Source organism: Ovis canadensis, chromosome 7, assembly GCF_042477335.2.
Source record: "Ovis canadensis isolate MfBH-ARS-UI-01 breed Bighorn chromosome 7, ARS-UI_OviCan_v2, whole genome shotgun sequence".
Taxonomy (NCBI): domain Eukaryota; kingdom Metazoa; phylum Chordata; class Mammalia; order Artiodactyla; family Bovidae; genus Ovis; species Ovis canadensis.
The window spans coordinates 48,232,226-48,253,875 of record NC_091251.1 but is presented as its reverse complement, the minus strand read 5'-3'; the positions used below and the strand labels follow the sequence as shown (position 1 = coordinate 48,253,875).

The 21,650-nt window shown below is 39.1% G+C and overlaps 2 protein-coding genes across 6 annotated transcripts in view; one reads left to right on the top strand and one right to left on the bottom strand.

The window, feature by feature from the left end:
* Positions 1-17,426, top strand: part of ZNF106 (zinc finger protein 106) — a 57,046-nt gene extending 39,620 nt beyond the window's left edge. For all 3 annotated transcript variants that reach the window (XM_069596067.1, XM_069596068.1, XM_069596069.1), the window contains 12 exons: positions 510-1,290; positions 1,634-1,689; positions 2,794-2,939; positions 4,974-5,108; positions 7,311-7,427; positions 9,660-9,851; positions 10,295-10,357; positions 11,040-11,159; positions 11,683-11,754; positions 12,555-12,626; positions 14,400-14,546; positions 14,986-17,426. In XM_069596067.1, the coding sequence (XP_069452168.1) occupies positions 510-1,290; positions 1,634-1,689; positions 2,794-2,939; positions 4,974-5,108; positions 7,311-7,427; positions 9,660-9,851; positions 10,295-10,357; positions 11,040-11,159; positions 11,683-11,754; positions 12,555-12,626; positions 14,400-14,546; positions 14,986-15,042 (1,958 nt within the window). In that variant the 3' untranslated portion in view covers positions 15,043-17,426. The remainder of the gene's footprint in view (positions 1-509; positions 1,291-1,633; positions 1,690-2,793; positions 2,940-4,973; positions 5,109-7,310; positions 7,428-9,659; positions 9,852-10,294; positions 10,358-11,039; positions 11,160-11,682; positions 11,755-12,554; positions 12,627-14,399; positions 14,547-14,985) is intronic.
* A 1,917-nt stretch (positions 17,427-19,343) lies between these two features.
* The window catches only part of CAPN3 (calpain 3), a 56,003-nt gene continuing 53,696 nt past the window's right edge, over positions 19,344-21,650 (bottom strand). For all 3 annotated transcript variants that reach the window (XM_069596112.1, XM_069596111.1, XM_069596110.1), the window contains 5 exons: positions 21,220-21,288; positions 21,036-21,114; positions 20,713-20,829; positions 20,338-20,396; positions 19,344-20,002 (listed from right to left, as the gene is read on the bottom strand). In XM_069596112.1, coding sequence (XP_069452213.1) covers positions 19,976-20,002; positions 20,338-20,396; positions 20,713-20,829; positions 21,036-21,114; positions 21,220-21,288 — 351 coding nt within the window. In that variant the 3' untranslated portion in view covers positions 19,344-19,975. The remainder of the gene's footprint in view (positions 20,003-20,337; positions 20,397-20,712; positions 20,830-21,035; positions 21,115-21,219; positions 21,289-21,650) is intronic.

Below are 21,650 nucleotides of genomic sequence, written 5' to 3'. Positions count from 1 at the left end.
TGAAGAATCATTCTAAATTTTGCTGTCTGTTGCATCACTAACCATTGATATGTACATCAAATATATGTTATCTTTCATATTGAATTTTGTTTCTTTTATATGGATAATATTTAGTATGTTTTTTAATGTGGTGACACTTTTTTCAAAAATAGCTTTTATTAGATTTCCTTTTCTGACTGCAAAAGTAATTCACATTCATTGTTTCAAACAAGAAAGAGAAAAGATCAGTAGAAACAATCTCTGCCCATAAAAGGAGCTTTTCTAGGATATAAGACGTGTACATTATTTGAGATTAATGCAAGGCAAAATGTATACATACTGTGCTAGAAATACATGTAGGTTATGGGAAGCTGAGGAGTGAGATAACTAAACCATGACTGTTAAAGTTGTTAACATATCATCAAAGTGTCATATTTGATAGAAATTCAGTCAGTGATAATTGTAGTTTATGACTACACATAGCAGGCACAAAGACAATGGAATAACTTTTTTTTTCCTTCTCAATTCAGGAGAGATCAGTGACAATTGTCCAGTTTATCCAGTTACCACTGCAGCATTGTCCTTATCAGAGCTAACAGAGAGATTCCATGAGCCTAGCCAAGAACTGAAGTTTTCTGTGGAGCAAGGAATTACCAGAAACAGAGGGAACAGTCCCTCTTCCCAATCAGCTGGTCTTCCTAGCATAGATAAAGAAAGTGAAGAGCCAAACAAAGGCAACAGTGGGTCTGAAGCCTGTACCAGTTCTTTTCCAAGATTATCCTTTGCTTCAGAAACCCCTTTAGAAAAAGAGCCCCACTCTCCAGCTGACCAGCCAGAACAACAGGCAGAGTCCACTCTGACATCAGCTGAAGCTAGGGGGAACAAGAAAAAGAAGAAACTTAGGAAGAAGAAAACTCTGCGGGCTGCTCATGTTCCTGAGAACAGTGACACTGAACAGGATGTATTTACTTCTAAACCTGTAAGGAAAGTAAAAACTGGAAAGTCTGCTAAAGGGGGGAAAGTGACAACCTCCACCTGGGAAGATAGCAGAACTGGCCCAGAACAAGAAAGTGTCAGAGATGAACCAGATAGTGACTCGTCTATTGAAGTCCTAGAACTTCCTAATCCTCAGTTAGAAGTGGTAGCCATTGATTCTTCTGAATCTGGAGAAGAGAAACCAGATAGCCCATCTAAAAAGGATATTTGGAACTCCACAGAGCAAAATTCATTAGAAACTTCTCGCTCTGGTTGTGATGAAGTTAGCTCTACCAGTGAGATTGGCACTCGCAATAAAGATGGCATCCCTGTAAGGTAAGGATACTGTGTTGGTCCTATCAGAGCAGCTTTCACTATTCTTTCGTTAGAAAACGGAACTTTTTGTTCCAAATCAGAATTTTTTAGAGTCACATTTATAGAAAATCAGTAGGGATGATATGGATATCTCCTTAGCAATGGAGAGTTTCTGCTTTCTCACTTGTGTTGTAAATATTTATTGTTTTTTCCTTTCATATAAAATTTCACATGAAGAAACTGATCTTGTATCATTGCTATTTTTTCCATTGTTTAGAATAATTTTTTGAGTCAGGAAAATACAAGTTTTCCTACCTGTCCTGTTCACACAGATGCTAAGAAGACTTTTGCTATTATTTTGTAGTGTGGCAGAAACTCAGACTGTGATCTCCTCCATAAAAGGATCAAAGAACTCTTCAGGTATTTGGTTGTTCAGCTTTAATTAAATGAATTACAGGAGGGACTTCCCTGGTGGGCCAGTGGTTGAGAGTCGGCCTTCCAATACAGGGGATACGGGTTGGATCTCTGGTCTGGGGACTTGGATCCCACACATCTTGGGGCAACTAAGCCCATGAGCCACAGCTATTAATCACTATAGAGTCCATACACTCTGGAATACATAAGTAAATAAATAAATCTTACATATTTTTTTTAAAAATGAGTGAATTGATAAATTGATCACAGGAAAAAAGCTTTGTAAGTATTAAAGCCAGGCTTTAAATCTACTTAAATATGCTTATAGAATAGGGAATGGGGACTGGGCTTATTACCAAGAGGATGGAATGCTTTGACCAGCAGTTACTGGTATCCCTGAATCCTCAAATCCTGGTATTTCAGTTTCTTACTCACATCTCTAATCTGGATCTCTCGTGTGTTCAGCTAATTAGAATAGTTGGCCTCTGTGTCTTCAGTTCTGCATCTATGGATTCAACTAATCACAGATCGTGTAATGGGCTTTTAAAAAAAAAAAAAAATTGTGTGTAAGTGGACCTGCACATTTCAAAGCATGTTGTTCAAGAGTCTGCTGTAAACAGGAGGATGTGTATAGGCTATATGTAAATACTGTGCCATTTTATATAAGCGACTTGAGCATCTGTGGATTTTGGTACATGTTGGGTGGAGGAATCCTGAAACCAATCCCCCTTGGTTACCAGGGGACAACTGTATTAAGGTTTTGTTGGCGTGAGGGGTGGGGGACTTTGTTTTGAGAAGGAATTACTTTAAAAATAATGCCTTAATAAAATAACTGGCAGCAGAGGAGACTGGATGTGGAAAGATATTTAGTGCTTTAAAGGGTATCATTCAAAGACTCACTATGTAAGTATTTTTTCCCTAAGAGAAAGGCCTTCCCTACCTTTTCTTAATATGAAATCTTCATAATGAAGGTCAGTAATGAGAATGTGGTGTTTTGCTAGGCAAACCAGGTTTTTAGGAGAATCCAGGGACCACTTTTTCATAATGTTTTAAATTTCTTAGTATTTTTTGAGATACAAGCCGACACATTTCTGAAACATTGTTTTCTAGAAATATCTTCAGAGCCAGGAGATGACGATGAGCCCACAGAAGGGAGCTTTGAGGGGCACCAAGCTGCAGTGAATGCAATTCAGATATTTGGGAATTTACTGTATACCTGTTCAGCAGATAAAACTGTCCGAGCTTATAATCTAGTGGTAAGTTGATACATCAGTTTGAATGTTTTTGCTTCTTTACAGGTTTTAGAAACTCCCAACTTGCTCTCTTTTAAACACACGTCTGTTTGCTTTCCAGAGATGGAGTAGGCTTTAGACTAACTTTAGATACAGTTGATCTAGTGAGTCAGTGGGGTCACCAAAGACTTAAATTCTTTCTTTCTCTCCTTTCTATTTTCTCTGGTATCAGCTCTTCCTAAAGCAGGTCCTCCTGCTCACAGATGTCAATAGGCACAAGAGTTTCTTTTCCCCCCCACCGCCAAAAAAGGGTCCTGTGCTTTCCTCCCTAAATAGTCACTTGGCAAAAGGAGATGAAATTATAACAATAGGCTAGAGACAGTCAGGTCCCAGCCCTGGAGTGGATGCTGAGATCTGTCACCTAGTTGCTACATAATAGAGAAGGGATAGAATGAACATTGGGAAAGTGTCAGAGGAGGTATTTTCCCTGAGAGTTGATGAATTGTGCAAGTTATTAATAAGAGCAGCAGTCTTTCATTACCCCACACTTAATCTTATGCTCATAACTCTTAATTTTCTTATAGTGGACTTTTGAGTTTTAAGTCATTTGTGCTTCCCTGGTGGCATGTGGTAAAGAATTCGCCTACCAATGCAAGAGATACAAGAGACATAGATTTGATCCCTGGGTCGGGAAGATCTCCTGGAGTAGGAAATGACAACCCACTCCAATATTCTTGCCTGGAAAATTCTTTGGACAGAGGAGCCTGGTGGGCTACCGTCCATGGGGTTGCAAAAGAGCTGGGCACAACTGAGCACACACAGGGTATCAGTTCAGTTCAGTCACTCAGTTGTGTCCAGTTCTTTGCGACCCCATGGACTGCAGCACGCCAGGCTTCCCTGTCCGTCACCAACTCCTGGAGCTTGCTCAAACTCATGTCCATCGAGTTGGTGATGCCATCCAACCATCTCATCCTCTGTTGTCCCCTTCTCCTCCTGCCTTCAATCTTTCCCTGCATCAGTGGCTTTTCAAATGAGTCAGTTCTTTGCTTCAGGCAGCCAAAGGATTGGAGTTTCAGCTTCAGCATCAGTCCTTCTAATGAATATTCAGGACTGATTTCCTTTAGGATGGATTGATTGGATCTCCTTGCTGTCCAAGGGACTCTCAAGAGTTCTCCAAAACCACAGTTCAAAAGCATCAGTTCTTCAGTACTCATCTTTCTTTATGGTCTACCTCTCATGTCCATACTTGAGTACTAGGAAAACATATGTCAAACTAATTCTGTTTATCAATAATGATAGCCAAGAAACTTTAGGAACACTACGTTGTCTGAACAAATACAGTGAAAGTATATGAAATTGATGAAGTCTTTGAAAGTCAAAAGATTAGACGATGGACTGAGAAAATGTGTTTACTGTAGGCAATAGGTATATAGGGTCCTTTAGCCTAATAATGTATGAAGGGCAACAGAGATGACTGAAGGAAGAAAGCAATGGTACCAGGAGGTATGAATGTAAGATTTGGGCAATTGGCTCTAACTCTAAATTGTAAGACTGGTATAGGTATGTATGTGCATTGCAAATATATATAACAGTATGTGCACAGAGATAACAGGGTGTTCCATTATGAAACCGCCCCTGGGACACTAGGACCTGTGATGGCATGTCTTTGAATATTGTGAAGCTTTCTCTACGTACTAATCAAATGCAGCAACTTATCTGGGTAATTAGCTATAGTTTGAATTTGCTTGCACTTTAGTCCATATGCTAGAGTGACTTGGCCTAACATTAATTAAAATTCTGATCTATCTTATAGCAAATTGCCCTAAGCAATTTTTGGTATGGCTCAGTTAACATATAAGTTGCGGGTACCTCTGTTCACTGGGCATTCAGTGAACAGGTACTTACTGAACACCTTTTGATACCGTATACTAGGTACTATTCTAGACTCTGGGGACACAAACATGAACTGTATGTTTTAGCTTTTTTTTTTTTTAAGGAAATACATTATCTTATCCATCTATATCCACAAGTAATTATCTAAACTGTGCTTGACTTCAGAGTCGAAAGTGCATTGGTGTCTTTGAGGGCCATACCTCCAAAGTGAACTGCCTCCTGGTTACTCAGACCTCTGGGAAGAATGCTGCCCTTTACACTGGTTCCAGTGATCATACCATTCGCTGCTATAATGTTAAGGTAAGTGGGTCCAGAGAAATCAAAAGTGATGATACTGAAGCACTTTGACTATATTTACTGTGTAGAGTGGAGACACTGAGACAGATGCTTCATTCTGTTCATCTTCTTGGTTTTAAATCTGTTTCAGTACACTTATAACCTTTGGTAGAAATGAGGCTTAGGTCTAAACCATGTTTTCTGTCTCTCTCTGCATATCTTTTCACTTGCTACTGTTAATAATATACCTCTTTTGATCTTTCCAACAAATATTGCTCTTGATTTTTATTTTCATGTCATATGCCAAAATTAATACTAGGTAGAAAAAGAAATGTTAAAAGAAGTTTTTAAACTTAAAGACTTAGAAATAGATCTCTCCTCTGAGAAAGAATTTTCTAAATGAATTATAAGAAATGACAGAAAATTGTTTGCATTAAAATATACATATATATACACAGTTGCATAATATTTAAAATATAAAAATAAGTGAGCAGGAAAAAAATACATAATTCTTTACTTTAAAGGACTTAATTATTTAAGACAAAATTTATAATACCACATAATTAGGTTTTTAATGTATATAGATGGTATATGTGAGATAACGAACACAAGAAAGGGAGAGGCTAGAACTATGCTGGTACAAGGTTCCTATATTTTATTGAGGATAAGTCAATATTAACTTGAACTAGATTGTTACAGTTTAAAGAAGTAATCTCTAGAAGGCTGATTCAAAACTTCAGTGTGCATCAGATGGACCTAGAGAGCTTGTTAAAACACATGTTACTAGATCCCTTTCCCAGAGTTTCTGATTCAGTAGGGTTGGGATAGAGCCCAAGAATTTATTTTTCAAACATGTGATACTGATGCTCCTGGTCTAGGGGTCGCACTCTGAGAACGGCTGCCCTAAAGCAGTCACTAAAAGAATAATGCAAAGAAAGATAGCTTAAAAATTTAATAGAGGAGAATTAAAATGGCATACTAAAAAAACTGTTTAATACAAAACAAGGCAGAAATGGGGAAACAAATAAAAATGAGACAAATAGAAAGCAAATTGGAGTCTGAATCTAAACATATTTAATAATCATATTAAATGTGAATTAACACTCAAATTGAAAAGGAGATTGACTAGATAAAGAACAAACATCAAAATCTATGCTGTCTACAAGACACTTTTAAATTCAAAGACACAGGTAGGCTGAAATAAAAGATTGGGGGGGGAAATGTACCTTTTTTTGCAAATAGTAACAAAAAGAGCTAGAGTAGTTATATTACTATCAGGCAAATAGACTTTAAGACAGAATACTACTGAAACAAGGGTAGCTTTTTATTAATGATAAAAGGGTCAATATAGAAGACATTCAAGATAGAATAGTGATCTATCTTATCAGAGAATAACAGAGCATCAAAATATGTAAAGAAAATATTGATGGGATTACAGGGAGAAATAGACAAATCCACATTAACAGTTCTTTTTTTATTATTTTAGTCACTTAGTATCATTCAACAGCATTCAATCTTGAGTACTTACTATGTAATTGGCCCTATTCTAGGTAATTAGATTTTATTGATAAAACACAGTTCTGGGAATTCATGGAAATCATTTTATGAACATCAGCGCAAACTGTGTTTGTATAACCTGTATATGCATCAGAATTATGAAGGAAAATTTTTAAAAAACATATTCCAGGGCCTACTGAGTTAGAATCTCAGGGTTTAGGGATGAAGCTTGGTGTTCTATATATTTTGAAAACTTTTTGGGTAATTATAAACCAGCTAACCTGATACTGGTTTATAGGAGGCATTTGGGAACTGTTGAAATAGAGAATCAGTAGCAGGAAAGCACATAGTGCTTGATTAATGCAATTATCAGATAATACAACTATAATCTTTATTTTCCTTTTTAGACAAGTGCAGCTTTTTGGCTACTTCATTTAAGAGGCTAAAACCCAGTTCATAGTGCCTTTTGAAGAATTTCTACATTCCAAGTTAGAAACATAGGTAACATTATTAGAAGTTACATTTGTTTACTATGTTACCTACAGCTTGAGGTTCTTTGGCCACAAATTTCAAAGCAGAAAACAGTCTAAGATACTTTTCTACAAAATGGAGGAGGCAACATTTTCTTCCTCATAAGAAATAATTTCACACTCTTGTTTCACAGAGGATTGTTTTCATACCTTATTTGCTTTTAACCTCTACTGATCAGGTGTTGTGTGTTTTTATCAGACTCGAGAGTGTGTGGAGCAATTACAGCTGGAAGACCGGGTTCTCTGCCTCCACAGTAGGTGGCGAATTCTCTATGCAGGACTGGCTAATGGCACTGTGGTCACCTTCAACATAAAGGTTAGTGGTAGGGGAGAGAAGGCTGAACTCCCATGCCACTTAGAAGTGGTGTGTGTGAGGGAAGAAAATACGAAGACAAGGCCATTTTCCTGTTTTTGTGTGTGTAAGAGAAAGCAGCAAAATTACTGCTCAAAAACGTACCTTCTGTTGTAAGTGAAACAAGATGCATTCTGTCTGCTCAGGCCCAAGTGTGCCAGGTCCAAAGTGTAACTCTACTAAATTAAATCAAGCCTAATGATTTGGGGCCAAATAATGAGTCATGGGTTAAACTAGTTTGTCTCATTTTAAGAATGACACCATGAAAAGTGAGCTTAAATTCCTTTGAGTATGACAGTGATGTTGTTTAGAACTGATTTAGGGTAACATGAAAGTAGCCTGTTCTGTAAGCTGAACTAAGTCAAGGTTTGCCTTCATGCCCTTGGGCCTCATTCTTTCCTGACCCAAATATGAATCTATTTGTTGAGCAAGCCTTTATTGAGTACTGTTATGTGGTAGGTCTCAGGATAAGGCTTAGGAAACGAACACAGGCCAATTCTTGATGGCTCTGTGTGCTTTGTTAATGTAGTTGAACTTGTAAGCTTTAAAGCATGAGAGACATGATCCAGTTGGTATTTTAGAAAAAGTCACTTTGGTGTTGAACAGATTGGAAAATACTGATAGTAGTTGAAGCTTGGAGACCATTTAGGAGGCTTTGTTACAGCAGCTGACATGTAGACTAAAGTGAAGAGAATGCATAAAAAATGTAATCAGAGGTAGAAGTTACAGGTTTGGTTACTAATTAGTTGTGGCATTCTATCCCAAGGCCATCTGGTCATCTTTTAACAGTGTATTAGAAGTTTGCTGTATTGTACCTAATTAGAATATCATATGTTTAGTTAGTACTTACCGTCTCTCCTACCAGCTATCTGGAACTACGTACAAGAAATGCAATAAAATATGCTATGGTTTCTGCCTTTAAAAAGCTTAGAATCAAGTTAGAAGAAACTAGCCCATATATAATCAAATATCACATTATTTGGTTCACTTGATATGAATAGGTCGCAGAAGACAAGATAGATTTTAAATGTTTTAAAGGCTAAAACGTGATAATTACCCAGTTCTATTTTGCGAGATTAATGTAATCAAAGGTAAATGACGTTAGGAGCCAGACTTTTGGGGCAAAATGATGACAAATTCAAACGGGAATGATCTTTATTTTTGTTTTTTTGAAACGGTCTTTAAATCGTTGAAAAGCCCCAGCAAAGTGGACTTTGAGACAGAGATTTGAGAGTTTTTACAGAGGTGTGAATTTTGAATCCTTGTTAGGGCTGGGCCTTTATTCTGTTTTGCCCACACTCATGGAATGCAGTGCTTTGATGATGGGGCTCATCAAAAAGCCAGGGCTGTTGACCTTGGCCTGTCTACCTTTGGGCCCTGAATGCCTTTCATCTATCTCCCCAGCATTTTAAGATGGCTGAGATAGAGGTTTCCAGCTGCTGCTCTTGCCTAGTCTCGGGGAGTTTTGTCTTATACTTGCACCTAAAATACCTTTTTAGAGTTTGGGGAAAGTAGGAAACTATGAACAAGATTGGTTTGGGAGTAAGGAAAGCAAGTCTAAAATCTGAAGTAAAGGAATGTTTATCCACATCCACATTCAGGATGTGACCATGCCGTGCTGCCTGACATAAAGGCTCCTATAGTTTAACTTAATGTTATGAGAGAAAAACAGAACCAGAGGTCAGAAAAAGGTCAGAATAACATAAAAGTTGATGAATGAGAAACTGGTTGTCTAAGAAAGTAGTTCTCAAAGAGAATTTTGGAAGCAACCATGACAAACAGAGTACATACATTTTGGATGACAAAAATCAGACTTATTGGGTCTTTGGCATGGAAAATGTATTCAAATATGGAAAAAAGGTTTCTCTTTCATGTCACTGACTTAAGGGAAGTGAGAGAGGACATAAAGAGAACCAGATTCTAATTGTGATCAGGATAGCATGGGTCAAAGATAGAAATGAGTTTATAATGTAAGACTGTCCCCACTAGAATGGAGGAAGAAGGTGTCATGAATACAGAGAGTGTTGGAATGGGAATGGCAGAGGTTGGGGAGTTAGGGATACACAGTGGATATAAAAACTTACAGATAGGTGTTAGAATTTAGAGTTTATATCAGGGTAGTGATTTGGATTAGTTGATGCTGAGTTTTTCCAACTAAGTGGTTTTTACTTCATATAATGGTGGCTTATTTTTCAGAACAACAAACGACTTGAAATCTTTGAATGCCATGGCCCTCGGGCTGTCAGCTGTCTTGCCACAGCTCAGGAAGGTGCCCGAAAGTTGCTGGTTGTGGGTTCTTACGACTGTACCATTAGCGTACGCGATGCACGGAATGGATTGCTCCTTAGAACTCTGGAGGGCCACAGCAAAACCATCCTCTGCATGAAGGCAAGTATGAAACAGGAGTTCATTGTCTGGTGCAAACAGAAGAGTTCAAATGAAATTTCCCATGTTTTCTGACGCCTTATTTAGAATACAGGAGGTTACGGTCCTTTTCCTTAGGCCTGCAATCACCACAGGATGTACTGATTTTTAGCATATTAATTGAGAGACAAATATCTAATTATAGAATGTAGATATACTCAAATGCTGTTCTACTTTGTAATCATTCCAAAGAAGCAACAAAACCAATAATATGTTGTCAGTTTATCAGAGTACTTAGTGGCAGCACATAAATTTCAGTTCAAAAAATTTGTCTGAGAAGCGTATTTTATACCTCATTCATGCTCATCTCAAAACAGGGTAGAAAGTAGAGTTTGCCAATGTGTATTACAAGTTAAAGGAAACCTCAGAACTTTATACTGAATCTCACTGAATTTTTTTTCTTTAAGGTGGTGAATGACCTTGTATTCAGTGGCTCCAGTGATCAGTCAGTCCATGCTCACAACATTCATGTAAGCCTTGTTGGTATATCTTTAATAAAATGGTGGATAAAGCTTGAAGGGATTCCTCTTGCAATTTAAATTAAGCCTCCTTTCTAGTGGAAAGACTTAATAATAATCCTTGTCCATAAGCTCTTGGATACTGTTAAGCACTGTAGAAATCAAAATTCTTCGTGGGGGACAGACTCATAAGTTTACATCAGGTTTAGTTTGAATGTCTCATTTAAATGTGAGACATATTGAGCATCTGAGGCTCTAAGAAAGTAGATATGATATATTGTTTAAAATAGCACAAATAGAAACAGCCGTGAGACTCTGCTTGGGTCATAGAGGCCACTTTTGAAGTTTAGTTCCTAGTCTGAACTTCTGAGGTTATTCAGCCTCAGGAACTTTTTGTCCAGATCCAATGGAATGATAAAAGTGAATATACTTCAAACACTATAAAATACATACTCACAGAGCTGTGACCCTTATCTCTCTGTAACACTGGGTTCTCTTCATCAGGATACAGTGCATATATTTTATATAAGTAACAAATGCTTGTGAGAATACTTCACCTGTCTAAAATTAGTACAGCTACATGTGTGTACAAGTAGTCTCATCATTACCTCTTTTAGAATTACAGAGTTATAAATCTCAAAAGTCAAGACTCTTAGAAATCAGTCTAGTGACTCTTGTCTCTCTTCTGGTGCAGACTGGTGAGCTTGTCCGGATCTATAAAGGTCACAATCATGCCGTGACTGTGGTGAATATCCTAGGGAAAGTGATGGTGACTGCTTGCTTGGATAAATTTGTTCGTGTCTATGAGTTACAGGTAGAATTTAGATTCACTATTTTGTTTGAATGATTTGGAGAGATGGTCTGTTTGGATTTGGTGTGGGTTTTTTTGTTTTGTTTTTTTAAATATGGAAAGGCTGGGGTGGAACTCAGAGTTATGAAGTAGTTTGGTCCTTGGACAGCACTTTCAGAAATACTGCCCTGAGATACCTGGTCAGGTTCACAGGTGTCAAAATTTATAGTTTCTGGAGGGCAGCTGTAGCCTGTCAAATCTGTGTGGTTCTCTGTGTACAATTTCAGGTTTGAGACTTTGACACTACACAGAAATTGGTGGGGAGTTTTTCCCCGCAATTACCAGCTCTTCCCTTGAGGAGGAGGACTTATTAAAAAGATTGCTATTCTATTATGCTTCTGTTAACGAGTGACTGGTGCTTCAGCTTGATACCTGAGGTACAGTTTTAAACTTGCAAAAGCCTTCAGGGACTATGCTTATTAAACACAAGGTATAAATAACCTTGATTCTCTTTCTTTTTTTCCCCTCCTCCCTGCCTCCACTTAAGTCGCATGATCGATTGCAGGTTTATGGAGGACACAAAGACATGATTATGTGTATGACCATCCATAAAAGTATGGTGAGTTTAATTTGCCATGTCACATGTTCGCTTTTGAATGTGTTTACTAAAAATTCTACAGACTCTTAGTAATGTTACTGTCACTTCCAAAAATGACATCTGTTTTGATATGCCTCATTATTGAATGTTTTCTATTTCTTGGTATTATAATATTGAGAAGTAACCCAGTAGTGCTCTTGAATATTCCATTTTTATTAAGAACTAAAATAGTTACAATAAAAAAATACAATACCACCATTAAATAGAAGGTAAATTTAAGATGTTGCCAAAAAAACAGGTGAGTGGTGTTTTTTTCAGAGACATTATGATCTGGACAATACATTGGAATAGAGTCAGGAGATTTGGTCATTGTGGCATAGCAGACCTAAAAGTAGAAGCTAACTCATGTAACCCTACTCATCTTTGATTTTATTTTTAAATTTTGAGTTGAACCAGAATGGATATTTTTCTAACTTTAAGCTGTAGAGCCTTTGTCCCAGTGAAATTCAGAAGCCTGATATGTAATGCCCAGCAGAAGCCAGGGCTACACCAGTTAAAGTATAAGCAGTGCCTCTGAGCCCTACCACTTCTGCTCTCAATGACAGTCCCAAGAATGGCTTTCTAAGGAGCATAGCTTCCAAGTATCCAGACTGGAAGATGTATAAGATACTTTCCTATTATGGTACTCTGGGGCTGGTTTGGGTTTAGGTTTATAGTTTCCTGTTGTAGTGCTACCAGCTTTTGACTCTTATTTTGAGGATGTTCATAGTAGTTTTATTGTGTGTTGTTTTAGTCTGATAATGATGAACATTTTTCTCTAGATTTATACTGGCTGTTATGATGGCAGTATTCAGGCTGTGAGGCTAAATCTGATGCAGAATTACCGCTGCTGGGTAAGGACTGAAACTGTTCTTGTCACCAGACTTAGATGTTGCCCAACCCCAGGCCAATTTATAGATCTTCATTATCATTGGTTTAACATTTTCACATTGAGTCTTCCACCATAGGACAAATAAGCTTATTTTTTTTTAAGTACATAAAATGCTTCTATAATTCTATAGTGAAAGTTCAATCTTAAGGTTAGATACGAACTATGTTTAAGTGTCCATTCAGAGGTTATTTCCTTTGTGTTTATTATTTTGCTTTATTACTATATTAATACATGCCTACAAAAACATCAATAGTACAGAAGTGTGTGAAAGAAAAGTGGAAGTGCTTATTTTCATAACCTGCCTACAACATTTTACCCATTCCTCAGGCATTTCCATGTATTAGTAGTTTGGTTTGTTCATTGGTTTTTGAGAAATAGACAAATAAAAATTTGCCCTCTTGAAGTTCTAAACCTCAGTTCACTAGTCTAAATTTCATGGTTTTTATTTTAGAGTGGAGGATGGTGATTAAACCTCAAAACTTTCTCACTGTTTCTTATAAACCTTAATTTAATTCATCAGTTCTAATAGTACTGACCAGAGAAAAGTAGCTGGCACTGAATTTTTTTCCCCTAAACCCTAATCCCCTTTTCAGCATTGATGAACTGGATGCTCACATTTTAAAATTTGAGTTTAGATTTGTCTCTGGCCTAATTCTTTTCAGCTTTTTATACATCACTATCTTTGATTTTTAGTGTTCTCAGTGAAGACAGGCAAAATCTAGTATAACGTATCCAAAACATACTTAATGTTTTAATCCAAAACATACTTAATCCAAAGCAGTATCCAAAATAGACTTATCTAGAGAAATGAGGAAAATACCTTCTGGTATTAAAGCTGGGGGTATGAAATAGTGTTTACAGAGGGAAAATTCAAAATTTCATTACTTTTTAGAAATGAACATGTTAGAATCATTTCTTAAAAGCCTATAAGGAAAGAAAGCCAAAACGAAAGAGTCTTTATGCTTTCTGACTAACAATTGAAATACAGCCACATTTATAATACAGTAAAAAAAAACAGAAAGATCACAAGACTGTGATTCAAGTGATAAAAATTGTAAGTAAAGACAGACTTCCTTGGCAGTTTTCTGCCAGTATTTCCACAAATGTAGTTTTCTTTATCATACATTTGTGTTTTCAAGTTTATAAGCCAACAATTCTTAGAATTGTTAAAAATTACTCAAGTATTACAGGAAAGCTCTTTGTCTTTTTAAATAAATGGACTGAGAAACTCTTTTTATGATGGCAAGATAAAGAATTATTATGGTTTACCACGCTCTATAACAACCTAGACGGGTGGGATGGAGTGGGAGGTGGGAGGGAGGTTCAGGAGGAGTATACCTATGGCTGATTGATATCGATGTATGGCAGAAACCAACATAATATTGTAAAGCAACTATCCTTCCATTAAAAATAAATTTTTAAAAAAAGAATAAGTATAGTTTGAATTGAATTTTATTTAATTTGCCTGTATTTGCTAACAGCTTCATTATTTAAAGACGTAATGGCTACATTAGTGCTTTGCCTTTTCAGAATACTGAACTGTCAAAAGACTTCCCAGGCTTTTCAAAGTTTCTGAATAAATTCATGATTAATTTGGTTGCCTCTGGCTTTGCTGAATTTGCCAGCCAAGGATAAATTAAAGAATAGGGGCTTACTCATAGGCTACAATGAAGAATGTTCTCATTGCATGTTTCCCGTATTCTTTATAACTTAACTCTTTCAATTCTCTCTCCAGTGGCATGGCTGCTCTCTGATATTTGGTGTTGTAGATCATTTAAAACAACATTTGCTGACTGACCATACAAATCCAAACTTTCAAACTCTGAAATGTCGCTGGAAGAACTGTGATGCTTTTTTTACTGCTAAGAAAGGATCCAAACAGGTATATCAGTGGGATTTGAGGTCAACCCAGGGTCATTGACTGCTCAGAGCAGGGTTCAGGAAACCTTTTTTGCCTTATTAGAATGTTCAGACTTGCAGTAAACAGGGAGAGTGTTAGGATTTTTCTTTTTATTATTAATATTATTCATAGATTTGAGAGATAGCTTAATGAGGTTTCAAGTGAAGAATTAGGTAGTTTTTGAGAAAGAGCCTAAAGAGAATGTTTTCACTTGTTCCAATCCAGTAACTGAACCTAGAGGTTTATTATAGCATTCTTGTGTTAAGAACTCAAGTGCACAGTTCCATGTGAATTAAGAGTGATGGGTCTTAACTGCCTTTCATGGATCACAGATTAGACCTGGGAAGCTCTCCGTGGCTTTGACTTTCTTTTGACCTACTACCAACCTATTTCTCATGGGTCCTTTTCCCTTTATTTCTAGGATGCTGCAGGACACATTGAACACCATGCTGAGGATGACAGCAAAATTGATTCATGAAGTTTTTTGCCTCCCATGTTGGGAAGACTTTAGTTGAACTAATCTCACATCAGCCCCTTACACAGGCCAATGTCCTCCTTTCCCCAGTGAATCAGGGAAGGAGAAAGTGGTTACTAGCCAGGCTTACTACTAGCATAAGTCTGGGCAGCTCTATGGGATGACAGGTTACACTTCTAAGTTTTTGCTGGAGGTTTGTCAGATTTAAACAGATTTTTAAGGAACCATACTCTTCTGGGACAGCATGGCATATAGTAATTAATGCTACTGGTGTTCTCCAGATGTTTATTAAAGACACAGATCTTAATTGGTTACCCAGTTTGACCCAAATCACACATGTATTTTATTGATTTCAGTTTGTGATATTTAGTTTCTGTTCTTATGATGGTTTACACCAATAGTCACGTGTTTAAGTACAAATTTGTTCAAATGTTAGGTTTTTAGGATCAGTCTTAATTTCTCCTCAATTATTGCAATCAGTTAATTCTAACCACTGGGTATTTTAATTGGAAGCAACTATTTTCCTTTCTTAACAATTATGTACAATGTGTTTCAATATTCTCGTCTTAGATGGACAGAGCTGGCTTTAAATACTAAGGGGACACACAGTAGATTTTTAACAGCTGGAGTAGCTGCTCTGCTGATTATATTTTAGGAGCTCAGGCAACAGATCACATAATGACAAATCTTTGCAGACAATAATTCCTATTGAACCTCTGCAGATTTTGATAAAAGTCCTCGGTTCAAGGACTTGGTTCAAGGTACTTGGAGATCCCCCTGTTAGACCTGGGTCTAACAAGTATTGGCAGGCTGTTCAAACTGGAGGTGTGCCTTTGTCTTTCCAGGTTCTGACTCTCCAAGCGGGCAGGTTTGAAACCTTTTAGTTTGCTTCATTGCCAACCCCTCTCCCATTCTCTGGTTGTGCCTAGACTGACAGCAGCCATCATATAGTTCCTCTGGGCTCATGAGGTACTTTTCACCCACCCGCAGTACACAAATAGGGGGAATCAGGATAAAGCATCTGAATATAGTATTTAAGGCCTCAAGCAAACTTCTTAAAGACCAGTGTATTGCCTTCACCTCCCCCACTAAGCTGAGAAGGAAGGGTGGAGTGGGGTGAAGGGAAAAGACCCTCCCTGTCCTTCAAGAGCAGCCAAATGAACAAAGCCGCCTTGTCACTGCTTTGTTTTTAAATTCTCTCTGGACTCTTCAGTGAAGCCATAGAGGTGTTACTTTAGCTTTTTGTTTCTGTGATCGTCAAAACTCTAAAAGATTCTACAGAGAGAGGGAGGAGAGGAGAGGGGAGCCAAGTGCCACATACTGAGCTCCAGATGTGATGCCCACTCTTTACTAGAGGAGAGCAGCCAGGTTTATCTCCACCCACCCTAGTGTACACACTTCTCCCATGTCTTCACTCAGACTCTAGGGTAGGGGAACTTCACCTGGGGTTCAGGGATAGGTTTCATGAGGGTATCCAGAACCCCTGGAATTGAGTATAAGACTAAGTAGCTGTTCTTTTTTTTCCAGGAAAGCCTGTGGTGGTTCTTACTGGATCAAAAAAAAAAAAAGAACTAAGCTGGGAGATACATCTAGATAATGAATGGCCCCATGAATTATTTACTTCTGTCCTTATGAAGGCAGGACTCTTGTGTTGACCACATTACTGAGATTTGCATGATATTTGAGAGAGCAGAGAAGATCTTGTTGTATAAAGTTGATGTGTGCTGTTTCTGTCTGAGAACAAGCATTCCCTTCTCTTACCCCATTTCCTGTACATGTGACCAGAGAACCCAAGCTGTTCTGTGGGTTTGGGAATGGTGATTCCTAGGAAAGTACATTTAGATTTATTGCTAAACCTGGCATTTTCCTTTGGACTGTAGTGAACCCACATTCCCACATTGGCTGAGCAGTGTGCTGAGAAAGTCTTGCATGCTCTGTTACATAGGTGCCCTTTTGTTCTGCCTGAGGACATGTCTGAAAAGATGAGAGTGGTGGAGCCTTTGTACAGCAGGAAAGGGATATGTGAGGTGTTGGGCAGTCGTGGGGAACTGTTGTAGGTATGAACAGATTGATAGAATCAGTAAAAACTGATTTGAGCTTAACTTTGATAGAATCATGCACAGTCTATCTGCCTTTATGTGTGCAGTTATGGATGTTTCTTGTACGTGTTGTATGCATGTGGGCACCTATACTTAATAATACTTCTCCCCATTTCACAGGAATTTTCTTTGAAGCCGTAGCAATAATGTCTTTGTTGCAAGAATGTGTAAAACTCACTTAACACCAGGTTAGTGTATTGCCCTAAATGCACTGTTGTAGCCATCTGTTTAGAAATAAAGGCACCATAAGCATCTTGGCTGCTTATGGTTGTGTGTTATTACTTTTAAGTGTCTTCAAAGTTATGCAGAAGTCTTTTTTTGAAGTCTTCTATAATGTCTTGGCTGATTCTGGCCTTCTCTTCCCTCTCAGATTAGGGCAGTGGTTCAGGGATTTGTGTTGGCTCTGATATTTCACACTTAGTGGAGGAAGGAAATTGTTACGTGATGTGACAAAACACAGCTCATTTCTTCTAAGGAATCAAATGTTATTTTTAATTACTTGTGTTTACTTCTGACAGCAGAAGCCAAGAAAACCATAGCATAAGTCCTTTTGTGTATATATGCTAGTGTTTTAATGGCAGTTTGTTCTGATGGAATATCAGTGACTTCAAGTTTTATCATGAAATTTTTAATCAGGTTCAAAAATTTGGCATGCTACTCTATTCCGTATAAAGCAGTTAGACACAATGCAAACAAAGGGTTTTCTTGACCTGATGTTACTCGAATTTGAGAGAACGTCATTGTTACTACACTCCTGCTTTCATGGAGAATTTTTTTTTCCTGCCTCAAAAGTTGAGTGTTTAGCTTCTGAACTACCTATAATTTGTAGGCAACATTATTGCTATTTAAGTGATTATTTGCCTAACAAAGGGTTTTTTGTTTTTCTCTTTTTGGTAGATTATACAGTGGACAACTTTAGTGACTAGGAATGTGGATGATTTGGTGGGAGTAGGTGTATAACACTTAGCGGAATGGTAATGGTATATTTTATGGAAGAGTTCCATTTGAGGGGAGGTTAAACTATATTGTGAAGTGGGATTTAAATAGCACGTCCCCTCTGGTTTGCAGTTTATATAGGCTGACTTATAAATTTTGTAACTGTTACCAAAAGGAGAGCTCCTAAAAACTGTTAAGGCCATGCCTGCCACATTGTTACAGCCTGCCACATTGTTACAACAGTGATTTTATCCCAGCAAATCCTCAGGATCCATGAGAATTTCAGAGATGCTGTCTGATGGTCAGAAACAAGCTGTGGTATAGGTGGTTTGGGTTATACTGAGTTCCCTACATCAGTAGATGTGAAATCTTGATTAAACCAAACCTACTACTTATCAGACAGTAACCGTTAACCTCACTTCCAACCCCCAACTATGTGGCCTTGCTGGGTCACATGATGACTAACATTTCCCAGATTTCCTCTGAATTCACAGTAGTAGCCCAGTTGAATTAGGGGAGAAGGAAGCAAGGAGGAAAGGCTGTTGAGGATCTTTTCTCCTGTTTCAGAGAAGTACATGCCCTTGAGCTGCGCCAGTGCCCTTGGTGTCTTGATTTTTTTTTTAATTGAATATGGGTTAGAAGACTGAAATCAGATGACATTTGACTACAAAATGTTTATAAGCAAATAGCTTAGCCTTCTTACATTTTGGTATAAAGCTGTGAACTTCCTAACTTTGTAAAGCAACATATAAAGCAAATATAAGAGGAAAATAAAGTACTTTTACTAATTGTTTATTTTTGTTACCTTATCTACATATTTACGGCCGACCCTTTTCCATGTTGATATAGAGATCAAGAAGGAAATTGGGTGGAAAATGCAAGATGGTTATAGATCATGGTCCAGATAAGCACGGCAAACACCTTCATTTAAGGGTTTGTCCAAGGTCATACAGTAGGTCAGTGTTAGTAGAGGAGCTCTGCGTCATTACAGTCAGCTAACTTGCCCCTCCAGTTAATAGGTGACCCATTTTGTCTTGATCTAGACACCAACACCTATTCCTTTCCTGGTGTATCTTGGAAAGTATTTGAGTGATTCCTGTGCTCAAGAAATAGCAAAAAGGCATGGTTAAAGTGGGGTTTGGGATTTGTGTGTGTGTGTGTATATTTTCCATTGCTGTATTCTGAAACTATAGCTCTATATCCAATGGGTGAGATTGGAGCTACTCAGTCTTGCTGTAGCTCTCAGTGTGAGAAAACAAAACACAATCAAACCAGCAAAACATATGCCTTTATTTAGATGAACTTTTTTCAGAATGCAACCTAACTTATGAGTCAGATAACCCAAAATGTCCAAACCTCTTTTCACTGAACTAGTTTACTCCAGAGCAGCCCTGTCCTGAAACAATCAGGCAGAACCAAGTGCTCATTGGGTTGCTGTCCCATGGGTGGGAGAACACAGAGATGAAGGGGAGGGGGGTGGATGCGGGGGGGAGGGGTCTAGCACCAGGAAGTACTGAGTGCCATTGGCAAATGCTTCTGCAGACAGCTGCGAGCATCTAAGGAGAGTACCTGTCTTCAGAGCTGAGGCCATCAGACTCCAAGCAAAGCTCTCACTGGCCTGTGGATAGCCGAAGCAGACAGGCACTTGGCTCCATGTGGCCCAGGGACAACACAGCTCTCCCTTCCCCATTCCTTAACTGAAGGGTCAGGCTGGGCCTGACAAATGGACAGATGCCCTAAGGCTAGGCGGGAAGTAAGTAGAGGAGGAACTAGACTGATGAGGTGCCTGGAGGCTTCCTGGGGATGCAGCAACTGTGTCCTTTGAGGTAAGTGACTTTAGCTCTGTTGGTGAAATTGAAATCCTGAGTGATCCTCCATGCCTTGGATGTGGCCAGCTTGGTTCAGGCATACATGGTAAGCTGCAGCCACTGCAAGAGGAAGGCCCAAGATCAGAATGCACGTGAGACAAAAAGAGCCAAGCCCTAGAGATCTAAAGGGTAGAAGAAAAGGCCAGTCTCAGCATGCCAGACACTGGGAAGATTTCCTGAGAAGCATCCTTCCCACAGATCTCCCCTAGAAAGTACAGATTTTCCAGCATAAAGCCATAACAGGCTTCCTTAGAGCCTTCCCCCAGTATGCATTCCCCATGACCACATCCTGCTGAGCTCTGAGGTTCCCTTTATGTTCCCATCCCATCCCATCCCATCCCTCCACCTCAGATTTTAAAGTGCAGGGGGAGTGTACTGTTTCTTTTAGGCTTTACCTCGAGAACGTTGAGTTTGATGATACCGTCCCCATCCTTGTCAAATGCATTGAAAGCCCCTGCTCGGAAGAATGCACAGACCAGAGGCCAGTTACAGGTGCTCCCCCCCAATCCCCCGCCACTCCACCTTTTTTCTTAAGAGGACCATGTGCCTGGTGATGCCCTTCAGCACCAAAATAGGCCAAAGTATCACCAATAACTGCCCCTTGCCATCCCATTCTGAGCCTAAAAAGGGCCTTCACCTTTGTTCAGCCTGAACAGTAGATTGGGATTTGTCCAGGGTCATATAGTAAGGTCAGTTAGTGGAGATTCCCTCCACTACAGGAGAGGGAGCAGGAAGGGCACAAGAGAGCAGAAGGGTAGCTGTCCACTTACTGAACATGCCCTCCAGCCTGACAAAGCAGCAGATGAAACTGTCGAAGTCGATGTTCATGTACTTGTCTGCATAGCGCATGGTAATGATATCGTAGAGCTGGTTGTTGAGGTGGAAGCCTGTGGGGGAGAGCACAGGAGAGGATGAGATAGGGTTGAGTCCTCAGGCCTGCTTGCTTTCTCCTTAGAACCTCCTGGTCATGCTATGGCCTAGAAGAGGAGAACAAGAAGCCCTTTCTCATCCCTTTGGTAGGCCCCAGTGGCCCAGTCCTCCCCTCTCATCCCCGCTCCTACCACCTCCTATCCGCATCCTGGCCACCCCATACCTGCATCATTGACTGCATTGCGCATCTCGTAGCTATTTATGGTGCCGGATTGGTCTGTGTCGTAGTGTTTGAAAATTTTCTGGCAATAGAAAATTTGAGGACAGAGGTCACACACTCATCCTCTGAATTAGTCCCTTCCTTACTTCACTTTCACTTTACTTCCACCCTTGTTCTCTCCTCCCACCTGCCACGTCTTAATCTTCTTCCAGAGGTGATGAAACTCTTGCAGGTTCAGTCTCCCAGAGCCATCTGTCTGGAGGAAGGAGGTCAGGGCTACAGGGCACATAGCAAAATCTGGCTTGGGAGCAGACCTTCTGTGGGGGCTGTGCAAGGGACGTCCTCTACAGAAGGGCTTTGCCCAGGATATCCACCCTTGCCCTGACCTAGTGTTTAACACCCCCCTCCATGCTTCCCTAGTCAGAATCAGTGCCTGCTCTAGAACCCAGGGAACCTTTTTCTAAAGACCACTAAAGGGTAGGGCCTCAGAATCCCAGGCCTGAGGTTGAGAGCAGGGGCCAGTGTTCTCCCAACTGTGCTTCCTCCAACAGCTCCTTTAAGACCAGCAGCCAGGAAGTTTAGCACAGGGCCTCCTTAAATCTTTCCTTGAGCATGAAT